Below are 17,972 nucleotides of genomic sequence, written 5' to 3'. Positions count from 1 at the left end.
CAACACCCCCTACACACCACCTTCACTAACCAGCTGAGTCTGTTTAGCCACAGACTCTCTGTGCAGCAGGACAGAGAGGAGGTCCTTTGTCCCATGGGCGATTCAACGGTTTAACAACATAGGACATCATCACAGAAGGGCATCATCATTGGGGACTGATTGCTATGCGTACACATGCTGTATATGCAAACTAAATGTGGATAAAATCCATTTAAAAAAATAAAACATTGCTGTACCAGTCAGATTTCTGCATGTTAAATGTTTTCCAAGGTATGCTGCTTTGTCAAAGTCAAATCAATCTGACTTGGTGCTTGGTGCTATTGCAACATTGTAATTGTAGGACAGATTGGTAAAACACCACTTCAAACGCTTGTTATCTTAACGTTTCCAGCAGTTTGTTGAGCGGGTTGTGCACCTGCTGGTTGTGATGGCTTATGTGTAGGATTATGACATTTTTTACCGCACCTGAATGCATCAACATTGAGTGCGTTGCAATATGCGACCTTTCCTCCTCCACTTGCCTCCTCCACTTGCTTCTCGTCATGATGACATCACTGACAACAGCATTATATTTCAATATCTTGCAAAAGCTCAATTGTAGAGTCTTTTTCTCATTTGCAATTGGGATGGTGAATGAAAAACAGTCCCTCAAAAGTTGTTGTGGCTAGGCTGACAGCTGGGAAACTTTATCGTTTTCTCCACGGAGGAGGGGCCAGGAGGCGGGACGAGGAGACAAGCACAAGTGGAGGAGGCAAGGTCGCATATTAAAACGCACTCTTTGTGTAGGCGTATAACTGCACGCCCCTGGAGGAACCTTGGAGGCACTCCAGAGTTATCAGCAGATTCATGCAGACATGTTTGCTGCTTTGTAATGACATTTTAGAAGTTCTTTTTACTGTACCTTTACCGGCACAAACCTGTGTGATCTGAATCAGCTACAAATTCGGTAATATAGTAAAAGCACATTTACACAGTGATGGAATGAAACGTTTGAAAAAAGAGGCAAGCATTTATCACTCTATACGAGGAACACTTTACATGGTTACTATAAATCTCTTGGCTAGCCTATTGAAAGTATTGAATGGCAAATTGCCAGAGGCAAAGACTGGCAATGGCAGAGTTGGGTAGGCCTATAGTTTTTTCTGTCACATCCATAACAAATGCATTTCCCCCTTTTTCTTTTCTTTTTTCATTTCTCCAACCTGGGGTGTCTTTAATGTATGCCTATGCAATGCCTAAATACTGAAGTTCAAGTAGCCTACTTTTTTATTGGGAAGAATAAAAATACTTGGTCCTTTATTTCCATTTTAGTGGCTTTATACTCCCCGTCATAACGCAGGAATTGCCCGTGTATGCATTTTAGTAGCCTATATTGTTTAGGACACTTCATAGAAATGATCCACACTGAAAATGTATCTCTTGAGACTGAAGACATTCAGTATCAGTTCGACTTACCCAGAGGTGCGCTTTGCACTGTGCGCGTTTGAGTATGCTGCGCTAACCTATTTATTAACACTAGGTGGCGACAGAGACTGCAAACAACAAAAAGAAGTCTCGGCGAAGAAGAAATGACAAAGGTCTGAAAGTACCCGGATGATGGGGTATAAAAGCCTGATCAGGCCTGAAAACGTTCCTTTCGTTTGAACGTGTGGGACCCGGCGCGCAATCTCCTGGCTCACCGCTGTTCGCGACGAAATCTTACGAATAAGTCGGCCAGGAACATTAAAACATGGTGAGAAGGCAATCTATCACGCCACTTATTTAAGCATTCAAACAACACGTTCACTCTTGTAAGTTAATGCTGCATTATAGCTTACTCTTAGAAGATAAACACGTGCTAGCTAGCTTTGGCTAGGATGCCCTGTGCGCACGGTGTTTACATGGTGCTTAGCCATAATGGCCGACATATCCTACCAGTCATTTCCACATCTTCCTGCCTGTGGTGCGTTACCCTCCACCAGAACGAGTGATCTGGTTAGTGAATTAATGGATATTGTATCTATTTCCAGGCTTACAAGGATACAGGCAAGGCTCCCGTGGAGGCCGAAGTGGCCATTCACCGCATCCGGATCACTCTGACCAGCCGCAACGTCAAGTCGCTGGAGAAGGGTAAGAAAAAGTTCCTGGTCTAGTTCTACTTGCATTTTTTTTGTTTACAGAGAGGCTGGCCATGAGGATAAAACTTTTTATGAACTAAGTCATGAACACTCTATACGCTATTCTGAGCCAACGTGTCACATGTATCGCCGGACGGTCTACGCATAATAGTTGCTTACCAAAGCTACACTTTCTTTTCATGCAACAGTGTGCGCGGACCTCATCCGTGGCGCCAAGGAGAAGAATCTGAAGGTGAAGGGACCTGTCCGTATGCCGACTAAGGTAACGTTATGCACGCTTTATTTTCGCCAAGTTTTTTTATAGGGTTCTTTGTATTAGCATGAACATGCTGTAGATTGACCATCAATGAAGGCTACTACACCCTCCATCACTCACAGTAACAAATTCATATTTTGGGAAGATATTTGGCTGTGTTTTTCTTCGTCTCTGGACAAGTGGAGGTCTGAAGTGTAACATGGAGCTATCTCTTATACCAATTTCATTATACATTTGGACTAATCATTGTTCTAGTCTGCTTTGAATTGCTTTTTAAGTTTAACAAACCTGAACTTAGTCTTTATACACATCACACCAGAGGGTTATTCAGCGTCCCTAAACTAAATACTTGTCGGCTGTCTCAAGAATGCATTTAATTCATTCATCACTTATCGAGGCTATAAACATTGTTTCCTTAACCCACCTGGTGTACACTGTCAAGGCAAATGTCATTGCTTTACCAGTGCACTTTGCATGTTGGACATGGATTTAACAGCTTGTGTTTTCCCCCTATCCCTCCCCAGACCCTGCGCATCACCACTCGTAAGACTCCTTGTGGTGAGGGTTCCAAGACTTGGGATCGCTTCCAGATGCGCATCCACAAGCGCCTGATTGACCTCCACAGTCCATCTGAGATCGTCAAGCAGATCACCAGCATCAGCATCGAGCCTGGTGTAGAGGTTGAGGTCACCATTGCTGACGCATAAAATGGGACACTTGGCTCTTCATGGCCAGCAACCAATAAAAGGAAGAAAAAGATCCACTTTGTCTGTCGTTTTTGTATTGGTTTCCTACATGCATGCATCAGTAAGGTCTCAGTCCTGGTGAGGTTCCCACGGGGCATTGAATTTCTGGAATATAATGGAATTTCATACGTTTTTCCAGTCAGGGAATTTTACCATTCTGCATACATAGTCATGGAATTTTCTTAACAGTTGTGGAGAAACAAACTTTTTTGTTTGGTGTGTAACATTTGTTTCTTACTGGTTAAACTACAACGCTTCACCAGAGACTGTTAGGTTTCGCACTAATCTGCAACATTCTAGGATCAAATGTGCCTGGCTGTGGCTCGGCGTCGTCGCTAGGGGTGAAGATAATCTTCAGTTTACACACTTTAAAACGTTTTAACGTAATTTTTTTTACGGAAGTAGTCATGGAAATTCTGTTTTAGGGTCTGAGAAGAAATGGGAAAATCATGGAATTTTATATTTGAATTGGAATGGGAACCCTGCTTGGGTTTAGAACGGGGTTGTTTAACACCTTTTGGTCCATTGGCCACATACAGCCAAATTGGCCAGACCAGAAACGTAATGGCGAAATATCACCACTTAAGTCCCATCTGAACTGCGTTCTCAAGGTGTATGACAGCAGGTGTATTGGGAGCATTGACTACAATGGCGAGTAATCTCACTGAGAACCTGAAATCTCAGCCACTTGTAGTAACTTTAATGGGCTAGAGTGGGGGTTTTCAAAGTGGGGGCCAGGGACCCCTGGGCTGCTGCAAGGGGATGTTAGGGGGGCACAGCAGGTTGGCAGAGAAATGTAACAAAGAATTTCATAAATTGAATAACTTAAGTAGTCAAAATTTGCTAAACAATTCCAGTGGAATATTTTTTCTTTTATTACGCCTTCTGTAGTACAATGGGTTTAGGATTGCACTAACCTGGGGGGGCTTGTCATGGTACGGTTTGGGACCCCCTGGGCTATAGATTGGCTTTTTTTCCTCAAAGTATGGCGCCGGATTGAACCATCTAGCAGACTGAATCTGGCCCCCTTATGTTTGCACCCCTGGTTTAGAATCTTTACTGTTTAGCTATTGTCAAACTCAACAGTGAACATGGATGAACTTATGTGATTGAGGGTTTTGGTAACAGGTGACAGTCAATTTTATGTCTGGCTTGGCAGGGTGGGTAGGAGCTGTGTTTTTTTTTTTTTTTTTTTTTAAGCTTCCAGGGTACAGTTTGTGGGTGTTTTTCCTCATTCTGATTTTTATATATCACCTACACACATCTTGGATTTATGTAGCCCAACACCATTGGGGGAAATCTTCAAAAAATCGATCTACCTATATTCCTGTAAGTCAGTGTAAAACTCAGCAGTGGAAACCTTGCATGAGAAGTAGAGCCACTGTAGCTGAGTTGGGTTAGCCTAGCGCAGCCAGACCCGTACAGCAAAAATTCAATTTGCGGTCGCTAGGGGCGTCTAGATTTCTAGGCTAGAGTTGGGTGGGTCCCTCCATGGCCATCCACATTTTAAGATACATTTAGTTAAGTCTGTGTATAGATCTTATTATTAACCATAACAAGTTGGCTCCTTGCATTTACTCTCTGAAGCAGTTAGTGAAGACGGTTGAAATTGTACAACAAAACCCTGAATTTGGATGGACTATTAATAGCCTAAAGAACTGTAGGCCTACCACTTTTTTATCAGGGGGGAAACAGCACATCTTATTGTTTTTTTTTGTTTTTTTTCTCATGTATGCAAGATATGTCATGATGCAGCGGATCCAGGTAGTAAAAGCAAAGATGGTTAAAAAGTTAAGTTAGAACATAAAAAAATATTTGATAAAACCGGAAGGACCTTGTTCACATGATGCCCATATGTTAATTGGTTGATCAATTATGCATCTATGCGCCGGGACTGACTGGATCCAGGTGGGAGAACTAACGAGTGGAATTAGTCATCTGATTGGACTGAACAGATTGCATGAGGAGTAATCGCAGTCGCTCTGCTTGTTGTCAGGTAGGCCCCATACATGCACCTCAACCCGCTTGAAAGTGGAGAGGCAGCAGATTGTACCTAAACATTCAGGCACAATTCCAAAACTTTTACCAACAAGAGCACCACGTTTGATTTACGCACGTAGTAGGCCTAAGCGCGCCGCAACATTTTACGCGCGGGTCTCTTGCATAGATATGGCGACAGATACTGATTTGGCGCACGACGAGACCATGATTGAGGCGATGGAGTCAACCTGCAACGACCTACACGGTTGTGAACCATGTCAGAAAGCTTTACCTGAACTGTCCGGAATCTCCTCTATTGCATCCATGCAGGTAACTTCATGCGATTTCTTTTTCCCCCAGTCACCTTCCTTCGAGTCCGCCGCGTGCTGATTACACAGAACAGGGCACGTATAGGCCTACACATGAGCGAAAAGTATTAATGCTGGGCAATTACCGCCATTATTTTCCCATAGGGTGAAGTAACGGATAACTCTGAGCAACAGCAACTTCGAGTGTACTTGAGAGTAAGACCTTTCTCCAAAGAGGAGCTGAGCAGTGGTGAAGACCAGGTGAGTGGCTGCTGATACCCAGAATCAAGACACCATGTCATCCTCTCAACATTGGCCTTGGTCTTGTCATTGCCTTAATGTTTTTAGGAAAAATCAGTAACCTAAAATAATATTTTAAGCTGTATTTCAGTTGGGCAGGTCTTAGACGAGCACTTTCTTCGACTTGTGAGACGATGCCAGCAGGTGTCACTGCATTCAGAATTGTTTTGGCTGGATGTTTCCCCCAGGGTTGTATTGTACTGGAAGATTCCGAGACTGCTGCGCTTCATGCACCCAAAGGCTCTGCCTCAATGAAATGCAGCGAGAAGGGCATCGGCCAATCAAAATACAAGTTTAGTTTCACACAGGTACAGACATTCTTTACTGTACAAACCTAGCAAGTTCATGATTAAAAAATGTTGTTGTTGTTACCAAATAGAAGATTGAGTTACCCATTGCTACAGTAATAGGTGTACTATGCTTTTCTTGCCCCTAAAACTGTCCCAAAATCTCCTTAGGCTACCCTAACGACACCAATTCACTACCCACCCAACTAGTTGGTCTCCAAGCTCTTGTACTTTCCTGATGTGACCTTGACAATCCCCTCCATTTGAAGTCTCTTTCACTTTGTAGCCTATAGAAGAAGTACAGTTTGTGCGGTATGAAACATCAACATGTAATATGTCATTCAAGCAATATCAATTCACATCATGTGCGTGTTTCTCCCAGATCTTTGGACCTGAGGTTGGTCAGCCAGAGGTCTTTGATGGTACTGTCAGGTCTCAAGTGCTGGACTTTCTTCTTGGGAAAAATTCACTGCTCTTCAGCTACGGCGTAACCAATGCAGGAAAGACCCATACAATACAGGGTAAGATTGAACAACATGACGTAATTGTAAGACCATCATTTTAGACATTTCTTTCATGGTGCCTAAGTGGTGGAATCAATTGTATGCAGGTGTAGGCCTATACAAAGTTAAGTGAGACTTTTTATTTACTGTTGGCTGTAATAGTAAAAAATGAGATCAATCTAAGGCCAGGAATATTTCATGTTATGATGGGATGAGTCTTTATTGTCTCTTCTAGAGAGAAGTTTGTTTTGGGCACAGAGAGTCTGAGCATTCACATTAACTGTGTGCAATCAATTTAATACAAGAGTTTAACCAATGTAAGTTTTACAGTACAGTTAAACCATTTTCTTTTATATTATAATTCATTTAGATGTGTCTCCCAAATTCTGACTATTTAGACATTTTCTGATGAATGTTTAGACACAGTCCTATGTCTTAAATTTAATTACCTACTTCTGCAGTAGCGTAGGTTGACTCTCTAGCCTTTGTTAAAGTGATTTTGTTCCATTTTGTTCTGCATGTCAAAGGGTGCTTGCCTCTATCCGTGTTTCTCAGGTTCATCAAAGGACCCAGGTATTTTGCCACGGGCTTTGGACATTATTTTCCGCTACATGGGTGGTCGTCAGTATGCTGTCATGGACCTGAAACCGTATCTAGGAAGTGATGTGCAAAGGCTTGACGCAGAGCAATTGAAGACGGAGAAACTCAGCAAAGCCGCTCTTCTGAAAGAGGTACTCTACTGCTTTCAACTATTTTTCTGTCATCATTTGGATCTGATCTGATTGTGTTAATATTCTCTCCATTTTATGAATGACTTTGGTAATGTGTGGCTGCTTGGTTTAGGTTGACTGTAGGGTCTGTGACGTTGAAAAAAAAAAACAACCAAAAAACCCATTAAGATATTATTGGTTCCCAACCAGTAAAGGCTATCTAAAGGCCGTACACTAATCTCTAAACTGAAGTGTGCGGTACAGACAATGATTTTGGCGTGTTTGTATGTTGTAGGCTGATGGGGAGCAGAGGGCTAGCAGGTCCAGAAGCAGCTCCTCATCATCTGCCTCCAGTTTGTCTTTCTCTGGCATCTCCTATGACCCCACTGGTAAGGAGGGCTGTTCAAAATGTTTTCATCTCTTCTGTATTGTTATTTTAGATGTAAAAATTTTTTTTTTTATCTGTTACTAATTTCCCCTCCCTTCTTGCTTTCTAGAATCCGCTGCAGAGGACTGTTTCCAGTATTGCGTGTGGGTGTCTTTCTACGAGATCTATAATGAGCAGGTGTTTGACCTGCTGCAGTCCCAGACCTCCTGGAAGACCAAGAAGAGGCCCTCGCTCCGCGTTTGTGACGACAGCAACGGCAACTCTTATGTCAGAGGTGACAGCGCTCTCCAAACATAAAATAACTGTTCTAGGTTTCATAGGGTTCTCTACATTTTCAGCACTGTAATACTACAGGGTGTGTGTTTTTTTTTTGTCTGTGTGTATGTTTGTAGACCTTAGATGGGTGAACATCCACAACGCAGACGAGGCAAGCAAAGTTCTCCGCGTTGGGAATAAGAACCGCAGTGCAGCTTCAACAAAGATGAACCAGTCCTCTAGTCGAAGGTACAAATGACATCAATTCAGACTCAACTTGGTTGGCAGAACATGCAGATCGGTGACTGCAACAAATTGTCACTTGTATCAATTCTACAATTTATAGATTTGTATGCGTTTTACACATCAATCATTATTTCAATAGTTGGGACACCCATTACTTCTCTCTTGGAACGTAATCTAACCTCGTAGTTACTTAACTCTTTTCCTCGTCTATGTTTCTGTGTTCTCAGCCATAGTATTTTCACCATCAAACTTCTGCGGATTGATGGATCTGACATCCAGGGAATGTCTGAGTGAGTATGATGGAGGCTGATCCAAAGGGGAGTGATTATATTGAAAATGGTGGAATCAAACATTGGCAGGGAAGTGCTCCGCACTTTTGACGGAAATGGTGTACGGAGCCCCATACTGTTATGCACTTGGATAAAGGAAGATGGCAGCGAAGATGTAATGCAATGCCGTTCTCTTTCCATGTACTAAGAGGCATTTGTAAGATGGCTGTATATCTTGCCAGAGCTTCCTCTCCATGGGCGGTTTGCCAAACTGATAACTTTTTACAACTTTGCAATTGCCAGACTAGCTGTATGGATTTTATTTTACATGTTTCCAATGTCCACAGAGATGTGGACTAGTGACTTGGGCTTGATTCACAAATTACATGACTTGGCAATATTACGAATGACTTGTGACTTGACTAAACGCTATTGGCTTGAGACTTGACTTGACAGTTTTATCTTGCAGTGTCATGTCAAGTCTACACATTTTTTGCGTTTGTATGTGAAAATATTACATGAAAAAAATGACAATGAAATGATTTGGCCTCAACAAAAAACAGTAGGCCTATTTGTTCTGGTTAAGAATGTAACTGGCAAAGGGGGGACATGCATAGCATTGGGACGAGGTAATGAATTTATGACCAAATGTAGTTGTCAAGATTGAGCATAGAATACATGGTGACTTGTTAAGGACTTGGGCGGGGGGGGAAATGAGACTTGGACTTGACTTGACTTGGGTACGACTTGGACTTGACGTGTTCAAATATGTCTTAACTTGTGACTTGACTCAAACTTAATTGGAAGAACTCGAGACTTGCTTGTGACTTGCAAAGTAGTGACTTGGTCCCATCTCTGGTCCATGATGTTGCTGCAGGTTGTCTCTCTGTGACCTGGCAGGCTCCGAGCGCTGCAACAAAACCAAAACGTTTGGCGAGCGCCTGAAGGAGGCGGGGAACATCAACACCTCTCTGCTCATACTGGGGAAGTGCATTGCAGCACTGCGTAACAATAGCAATGGGTGGGTATTCACATGTTCTAAATGCCTCTACATGATACTATTGATTCTCTTGGACACTTAAACAAATCAAAGTGTTTTGTGCTGTCTGTTGGGGTCTTGAACTACCTTTAGAGCAGTTATGGAGATTTTGCTTACAGTTTGCAATACCTTTGAGGGTCTCAGCCAGTTTACATTTGATTACATTTAAAATGTCTATGTCTGGAAATTCGAAATGGGGTCTTGCCCTAGCTTCCTCTCCAGTTCACCTTGCTCCATCGGTCTCTGACCATCATCGGCCGGGGGGGGTGTCCGCTTAGACCTCACACATATCTGCGGGTGCAGAAACTGCCTGAGATCTCAGTAGCGCTCCATACTCCCGAGCTGGAGAATCTTTAGTAGACATTTCTCGGCCGTGGCAATACTTCAGCACCACGGCCAGCGATCTTGCCCAATAAGCCGCGTAATGTAACTAATATAAAATCTCAGCTTCTCAAGTGCAGTGGTACACGTGGAGCGGAAGCACTTTGATAATCCACTGCGTGGAGAGCCGCTCTCCTGCTAGAGTGAAGATGTATCTGCATACATGCTTAATCCATCCAAATGAAATTAGTTCATTAATGTAATTTGTGCGAAATCGGCATGAATAACCACTGCTTTAAATATTGATTTTGTGTCTCTGTGTCTCTATGTATGTGACCTCAGGGTGAGGAGCCACTGCCCTAACTGTTGATTGTGTGCCTCTATGTATGTGACCTCAGGGTGAGGAGCAGCTGCCCTAAATCTTGATTGTGTGCCTCTATGTATGTGACCTCAGGGTGAGGAGCAGCTATGTCCCCTACAGGGAGAGCAAGCTGACTCGCCTCTTCCAAGGCGTGTTCAGTGGGCGGGGCAAAGCCTCCATGATTGTCAACATCAACCAGTGTGCCTCCACCTATGACGAGACGCTCAACGTCATGAAATTCTCTGCTGTTGCTCAAAAGGTACGCCGTAGTAGATGGCATACATATTTAGATGATATTCTCATAGAATATTTTATCCACGTTCTTTGCTATTAGCAAGGTTCCTACTGGAGACATTGAGAATGGACTAGCTCCGAAACGTCTGTCTCTCCAGTTAACCTTAGACTTCTGTTGTATATTTTCGGCTTCAATACACTTTTTCACACAAGTCTTGTGTGCGCCTCCTTTTTTCCATTATCTTGAGTGATTAGGCCTACTACTTTTTTGGGAGTGCCCGCACCAAGCAATACACGAGCATTAAGTTCAAGGCGCAGACGCCGACCTTTGTTGGTCTTTTGTCATTCTATTAGCAAGTTTACCACTTCCTGTAGGTTAAGTTAGCCAGGTTTATCGTTTAACCTTGTTTTTGGAATCTCACATTTGATCTGTTGTCTATTGTACCTGCAGGTAGTTCAGGTGCTTCTCCCCCATGCTTTTGAGTCCCGGCTGGTGGGACGTGATGGCAAGCCGTTGCTGAAGAATGGAGTGATTGATCAGCAGGCTGTAGATGAATACCTGTCAGAAGACGAGCTGCTGGATGGGGACGATGAAGCAGACATGTCCATTCTGCCTCAGGAGGTAACTGCTGCCATGCCAAACACAGTGCTCGGCATATGTGAGTAAATTGCAAATATGCATATTGTTGTTTTTGTGCCATGTGCCAGTGGCGCAAATATGAGTAAAACTACTGTTTTCAGGTCGACCAGAGCGATGCTATTGTTCCTGTTGTGTTCGAAACTAAACTGCTTAACTACAAACCTTACAGTGCATACTTTGCTCTGAACTTTTCTGTACGTGACCATTTGTTACCTGGATCAACCTGCTGATGTCCACATTGTCCTTACGTTTCACAGGGAAAAGCCAAGTATTATTTTTTTTCCGCATTGCGAGCCAACTTTCCAGTTCCCAAATGCTCAGACTTGCAGTGTGAACATGCCGGCCGGGTTAAAAGGGTACAGGCACCGGCAAGGTTCTCTTTCGGCCTGATCGGGTTAAAAGGGTACAGGCACCGGCAAGGTTCTCTTTCGGCCTGATCGGGTTAAAAGGGTAGGGGCACCGGCAAGGTTCTCTTTCGGCCTGATCGGGTTAAAAGGGTAGGGGCACCGGCAAGGTTCTCTTTCGGCCTGATCGGGTTAAAAGGGTACAGGCACCGGCAAGGTTCTCTTTCGGCCTGATCGGGTTAAAAGGGTACAGGCACCGGCAAGGTTCTCTTTCGGCCTGATCGGGTTAAAAGGGTAGGGGCACCGGCAAGGTTCTCTTTCGGCCTGATCGGGTTAAAAGGGTACAGGCACCGGCAAGGTTCTCTTTCGGCCTGATCGGGTTAAAAGGGTACAGGCACCGGCAAGGTTCTCTTTCGGCCTGATCGCACCGGCAAGGTTCTCTTTCGGCCTGATCGCACCGGCAAGGTTCTCTTTCGGCCTGATCGGGTTAAAAGGGTAGGGGCACCGGCAAGGTTCTCTTTCGGCCTGATCGGGTTAAAAGGGTAGGGGCACCGGCAAGGTTCTCTTTCGGCCTGATCGGGTTAAAAGGGTAGGGGCACCGGCAAGGTTCTCTTTCGGCCTGATCGGGTTAAAAGGGTAGGGGCACCGGCAAGGTTCTCTTTCGGCCTGATCGGGTTAAAAGGGTAGGGGCACCGGCAAGGTTCTCTTTCGGCCTGATCGCACCGTCTGTGTCCATGCTCATACTGCTTCTGAAGATTCTCAGATTCGGATTCAGATATCTTTATTAGTCCCATCAGAAGGGCAATTCAGTTTGCGGTCCCAGTCTCCATCAGTCAATGAATAGAGAGGTATAAATAAAAAGATTAGAAAATGAAATACAAAACCTAAAGGAAACAAAAAAAACAATAAATAAATAGGAAAACAAAAGACATACACATTTTAACACATACATTCAAACACCCTGTCCTGTCAGTGATGAGCAGCCCTCAGTAAATTAAATGGTCAGTAATGAACTCTATCCCTACAACCTTGTTTAATAATCTAATTAAAGCAATTGAAGCTCTCCCCTTTTATCTTTACTCTGCTTTGTCTCTCCTGGTTCTACAGGAGCTGTTGGGCATCATTGAGAGTCTGCGCTCCAAGCTGCTTGCGGAACGAAAGAAGAATCTGGTGCAAGAGATCCAGATCCGCAAAGAGATGGGAGATGCCATGCTGAAAGAGCTCATGGAGTGTGAGGAGCAACACAGGTAACCGCCCTCCACACGCATGCATGCAGGGCTGATAGTATTCAGGCTCCATGCCTGATTTCAGGCTTGACAGAGTTTGCAAAAATAAAAACATTGATAATAATTAGCCATTAGGTTATTCTTATCTCAGAAAGTGTTACAGGTTCAGGGTTTTCTTTCACTATCAGGCTTGAGTAATGGTCATACACAGGCTATTAAATGTTTGAATAATGTGTCAAAATAGGCATACATTACGTCACTATGCAGCATCTTGTCGTCGTCCTTAGAGCAGGGGAAAAAGTTCAGGCTCAGGATTTTTTTTCACTATCACCCCTGTGCATGCACGCTTGCATCCATGAGCTGTGTTGCATGTTTGGCCAATTTCCCATTGACTTTACAGTACTTTACAATGACCATAATGCAAATTTGGCCTGGGGCAGCAGCACATGACCTCATCCAATGAAAAGTGTGCTGGAACTGGCTGGTGTCTCACCTCAACAACCTCCATCTAGCAACAGCATTTTTGCAAAACTTTTTTTTTAAAAATTGTGACTAATTAGTGCTGAAATAATTTATTTAACTGTATCCCTGTAATATGCTCTGGTTTGTGTCCATGACTCTCTGACATGTCTGCATCATTCCAATTTGCTGAAGAATCAACAAAATTTGCCATTTGATCGAACTATGCAAAGACACTGGAGAACATGTTTGAGTTTAGAGCAGGTGGCAATTTATGTTTAACTATTTTTAAGAGCCTCTAAAATGGAAAGATATGCGTACATGCCTAATGAAAATTTCATTACTGTCCTGATGATGTGAAAGTAAGCTTGTTTCGTGCCTACTGTAGTCCTATGTATGCAGCTCCATTATGGATCAACTATAAAAAAGAGACAATTCGTAAACTCCAAGTAGCATATAATGACTGCCTGAGGATATTGCTGAAAAAGCCCAGGAGTTGCAGTGCTAGTAAACTATTTTGTGACTCAGGACTATGTACTTTACAGGCTCTCCTGAGGAACCTCATGTTTAAGTTCATGTGTCGTTTGGACAAGTCTGAAAACTGCATTATGATGACGCTCACAAGTGCCAGATATAGCTCTGTCCGATACCAATCATATATGTGGAAACATTGTTTTTTTTTATTATTATTATTTCTTCTTTTTCCTGCACATTCTATTTCTATGTATATGTTGTGTGTCTGCCTATTGGGCCCTGAGCCTGTAATAAAGTTTATATATATACCTACTACTGTTGGTGAAAACCATTACTTTCATTATTTGACAACAGCCAACAGATAGAGGAGCTGAAGGAAAGCTACGAGGAGAAGCTGGAGAGTACATTTGAGATGTACAAGGATGCCCTGAAGGAGCATGCCTACCAGCGCGCTATGGAGAGGGTGGAGGAGGACTACATCCCCATAGAGGACTACAACACTGCTCAGCACCGGGAGATGGTAAACGCTGGGGCCTTGGGCTGTTGGCTTGGCATGATTCTCAGAAGGGGTTAAGTTAAAGGTTCTATACGTGATGTTTGTGCAATTAGTGCAATGAGTGCAATTTTCCCAGTCTTCATGAATACTTAGAATTTGATGTTGGTGGTAAGTGTTGATGAAATGGGTAACATTTTGCAAATGGGCAGCCTGGATTCTGGAAATGAACTTATAAAACTTTTACACAGTGCACCTTTAAGAACCACTGCCCTAAATGTTAACCATTTCAAAGGACTGTGAAGAAATTATCCTACCAACAAATCCTAATCAAAGCATACCGTTCAGATAGCTTTGTAGAAATGGTTTTGAAGTGAGGGGTCCGCACACTGAAAATCCTTTTTGTTTTCTTTTATTATTTCATGGCTGGATTACGCTTCGAATTCAACAGTCATCAGATTCTCATTTGTAGAAATGTTAACACCAGGAGGATTCTTTGGAGGCCGCCATTAGTTTTTGCAGGCGGGGGGGAGAGGAGGTTAGGGACTGTGTGAGAGGGAATGTTGCAACTCTGCAAAAGCTTTTACTGTGTGTTGATAATGGAATGACTACATTGTTCATTGTGTCAGGAGTGCAATACATGTTGAGATGTGTTCATCGACAACATAAACTAAGTCTCCATTCTGAACACATGGCTGTAGCATCCAGACGAATTATTTTAGTATAACATAAATATTTGGTGACCTTCCATGTCCAATTCCGGAATGCTTCCTTTCCATATGAGTCTTGAACACTGCATCTTTTAAAATGCTTCCTCTCAGGAGTTGAAGAGCCGACTGAGTGAGGTGGAGGAGAAGCTGAGGCGATCTGAGAGCAGCTCTCTGAGTATGGCCTTCTGTCTGCCTTCTGTTCAGGAGTGCTCCACCCAGACACACGAGGAGAAGCTTCAAGATTCAGGTACACATGTGATCCTCGGGTAGAGTGTTGATGGTATCTGGGTTTTGCTGCCTATAATAGTGGTGTGGATTGGCACTGCCCTCACGATTCGGGAGGTTTCGATTATATGCGATTTGATGCTACAATGCATTGCAATGCATTACATTTCTACTGAAAGCAAAGCAAATGTTTTATCAATCATGATGAGGCAATACAAGTAGTCAGATACCGATCAACAATTTTTTGGCTGTTTTCTGTATCAGTCTGGATAAGTCTGTATCAGTCTTGCAATGCTTTGAAGTACTTTTATTTAATTTAACATTCATTTGCTCCCGAAATATCCACGGAAGTAATTGAAACTTACCTGTGAGGACACAGAAGGGCGAAGAAGGCAGCTGACAAAGCCAGTATCTAAGTTTTTAAAAGGACCTAACAGGAAGTGATGCAGCATGTGGTGATGCCACAGACGGTTGTAATCAAGGGTCACACACAACTGGGGCCATAAGACAACTTTGATTTGGCCCCCTCACAGACGAGTTACACAAGTTATTTCACCACAGATTGAGAAACAAATAATACAATAACACAATGTAACACAATATAAAACAATGTATTAATTTGGGGACAATAGTCAGATTTCTTCATTGTTTCTCGCGTCTAGCCTAATCTCTACCTCATGGATCACAACGCAGGGGCCATCATCTAATGTTTATTGTAATACACATCACTTCTGAGTAATGGCCCCTGCCAAAACTTAAAAAAAAACAAAAAAAAACACCTTACCTATACCAGAGAGAGTAGAGAGAGAGAGGTTCCATTGGCCCATTGTTTCCTGGTTCTATTATGCCCCCCCTTAGGCAGACCTAGGCAGACCTAAGGACTGTTCTATTCATTGTAGGAGCATTATGACACGCCCCTTTAGGCAGATCGGAACCTGGTCACGTTAGGTGCCCATAGAAACCCATTATGTTGGCATATCTCTATAGAATATCTCTGCCTATACTATCCATTCATTTATAAAAGAGAGATGGGAGAGCGCTGCCTTGGGTCTCAATCAAGTGTGGTGCAGGTGGTCTTCCAGGGAAAGGGGCATCAGACACTTAAATACTTCAATTTAATTTACTTCAAATACTTTCAATTCAGATACTTCAAGTAAAAGGAGAGTCCTGAGGCAGCACTGCTATGGACTTTTTATTTTTTTCCCACACACAATGCATGTTGTCTCGGTCCCTCCTTTTACTTGAAGTATCCATCAATTAAATTCAAGAAAATCTGATTGTTTATATGCAAAACAACTTTTAAGCTACTCATATTGATGCAGCACTAGCCATAATACTAATATTGATGATTTGGCCGTAATGCAATTATGATGAATTGAAACCAGAGACATAAAAGGTCCAAAAGTCTTTATTTTATGTTGTACATCGTGTAGGAGCTCACGTTGATGACCCCATCATTTCACTACATATATGTATGTGACAAATAAAACAACTTGAACTTGACTCATGGGCCCTGTCTTTCAGATGCAGAGAGGTGTAAACGGCTCTACAAGGAGAAATGTGCAGTGGAGAAACTGTGCTGTGAAAAACAAGAGGTACTTCAAAACGACGAACCACAAACTTTTCCAAAATTTGATTTTATTTACTTTTTTCCAACTACATTAACATTTTCCCTTCTTCTCCTTCAGCTCATTGTGACGCTAGAGAGCAGGATCTCGGATCTTAATGACACGCTGCAGGAGGCGGGAGAAAGCTACATGGAGAAGCTGGCACTGGTTCAAACACTACAGAATAGACTTGCTTATCAGGTACTGAGAGCTCATTATCCATGTTGACTGAAGATGTCTGAACCTGAGGGTAAAAGGTCAAGATCAGTGGTGTAGTCTACGTAGAACGCAGGTATACGGAGTATACCCACTTCTAAATTTCTGGGATTTCAGTATACCCACTTAAAATTGATTGATCCATTATTTAGAATAGGGCAAATATATACAGTATACTCACTTCAAAAAAATGCTCAAATATACAGTATACCCACTTCAGAAAAGTAGACTACACCACTGGTCAAGATGCAGGCATGCTGGCAATATCAGTTTGTATTGCATTCAGCTTTTTTTGCTCACCAGCCACTGTGGCTATTGGTTTTCCTGAGTCACTAGCCATTTAGCCTTTCAGCAAAATTTTTAGTCAGTTTTGTAGTCAGCTTTTTTTCTTTATTATATTCTTGCATTTAAATACAAAACAAATGATGCAACTAACGTGGTTTGTCACACCAAAGAATAAGTTACCATCAAGTGGCAAGTGAGATTGAAATTGGTACTAGCCACAGCCAGGTTTTACCAGAATTTGGCTAGTTGGAAGGTACCAATGTCAAGCCCGGATTCTTACTGAGTGAACCTGCAAACCTCTCAGTCAGTCAGTCTGACTAGTAAGGCAAGTAATGCAACAAAAATCCAACGTTTTTTTTTTTGAGTGAAGGTGATTTTTTAAAATGTATTTTTGGTCTGCTTCCTGGTTGTACAGGAGAGGGAGACGGAGCGACTGCAGTGTGGCGTGACTGAGAAGGAGGCGGAACTGAGTTCTCTGAGAGAGGAACTGGCCAAGCTGTCTCAGCCTCCGCAGGCCGAGCCGTCCAGGTCCAAACGAAGCCTGCTGGCCAACATTAAAGAGTCTGTCTCATCGCCGCGCAGCGCAGGCACACTCTGCCGTACCCTCAAGCGCTCCGTTAAATCCACCGCATCACTCAAGAAGAAACCTGTGTGAGCCAGCCACTGCTGTCGGTGCAGTGCTTTTGTTTTACTCGGTGTGACGTTTGGACTTGAATGATCCATTATTATGCACTTAAACAGTTGCTGTTTTTAATGCTAAAATGAGCATTTTATTTTTTTGTATTTTTATGTGTTAATAAAAATGATTTTATATCATATATCTGGTTTTTGTATAAACGTTCGACAATGTGGTAGGACTGAAAGGTGAACAAAAATGCCTTTGGCAAAATGAGACATTCAAATGGCATGGCACACTCTCTTTTTCGAGTTGATTTCACTTAGAAGAGCCAATTTGATTTCTCAAACTGACATG

General features: G+C 42.8%; 2 protein-coding genes and 1 non-coding gene across 3 annotated transcripts; all 3 read left to right on the top strand.

Moving 5' to 3' along the window:
• The first annotated feature begins 1,613 nt into the window (after positions 1-1,613).
• On the top strand, positions 1,614-3,132 carry rps20 (ribosomal protein S20). Its single transcript, XM_063206577.1, has 4 exons — positions 1,614-1,732; positions 2,010-2,109; positions 2,306-2,379; positions 2,898-3,132. Exons 1-4 carry the CDS (start codon positions 1,730-1,732, stop codon positions 3,078-3,080), a joined length of 360 nt encoding a protein of 119 aa, XP_063062647.1. The 5' UTR covers positions 1,614-1,729; the 3' UTR covers positions 3,081-3,132.
• LOC134456139 (small nucleolar RNA U54) lies at positions 2,166-2,232 on the top strand. The gene has a single exon (XR_010036225.1). It is a non-coding gene; the product is annotated as a small nucleolar RNA U54 (small nucleolar RNA).
• A 1,736-nt stretch (positions 3,133-4,868) lies between the features above and the next one.
• zgc:56231 (uncharacterized protein LOC406257 homolog) lies at positions 4,869-17,817 on the top strand. Its single transcript, XM_063206576.1, has 18 exons — positions 4,869-5,429; positions 5,573-5,668; positions 5,896-6,015; positions 6,377-6,515; positions 7,053-7,228; positions 7,503-7,596; positions 7,705-7,869; positions 7,988-8,099; positions 8,324-8,386; positions 9,243-9,386; positions 10,180-10,345; positions 10,772-10,942; positions 12,412-12,551; positions 13,818-13,983; positions 14,778-14,913; positions 16,416-16,486; positions 16,580-16,699; positions 17,415-17,817. Exons 1-18 carry the CDS (start codon positions 5,289-5,291, stop codon positions 17,652-17,654), a joined length of 2,460 nt encoding a protein of 819 aa, XP_063062646.1. The 5' UTR covers positions 4,869-5,288; the 3' UTR covers positions 17,655-17,817.
• Positions 17,818-17,972: the final 155 nt, after the last annotated feature.

The sequence above is a fragment of the Engraulis encrasicolus genome, chromosome 9 (genome assembly GCF_034702125.1).
Source record: "Engraulis encrasicolus isolate BLACKSEA-1 chromosome 9, IST_EnEncr_1.0, whole genome shotgun sequence".
NCBI lineage: Eukaryota > Metazoa > Chordata > Actinopteri > Clupeiformes > Engraulidae > Engraulis > Engraulis encrasicolus.
This window is presented reverse-complemented; position numbering and strand designations above follow the sequence as displayed.

What these genes read in the sequence shown, in the direction of transcription:
- zgc:56231 (XM_063206576.1), top strand. Translation starts at nt 5,289, where the DNA reads ATGGCGACAGATACTGATTTGGCGCACGACGAGACCATGATTGAGGCG. An exon ending in ACAAGTTTAGTTTCACACAG is followed by an intron (nt 6,016 to 6,376) that starts GTACAGACATTC and finishes TGTTTCTCCCAG; the next exon opens with ATCTTTGGACCTGAGGTTGG. An exon ending in TCTCTGCTGTTGCTCAAAAG is followed by an intron (nt 10,346 to 10,771) that starts GTACGCCGTAGT and finishes TTGTACCTGCAG; the next exon opens with GTAGTTCAGGTGCTTCTCCC.
- rps20 (XM_063206577.1), top strand. An exon ending in CGTCAAGTCGCTGGAGAAGG is followed by an intron (nt 2,110 to 2,305) that starts GTAAGAAAAAGT and finishes TTCATGCAACAG; the next exon opens with TGTGCGCGGACCTCATCCGT. An exon ending in CTGTCCGTATGCCGACTAAG is followed by an intron (nt 2,380 to 2,897) that starts GTAACGTTATGC and finishes ATCCCTCCCCAG; the next exon opens with ACCCTGCGCATCACCACTCG.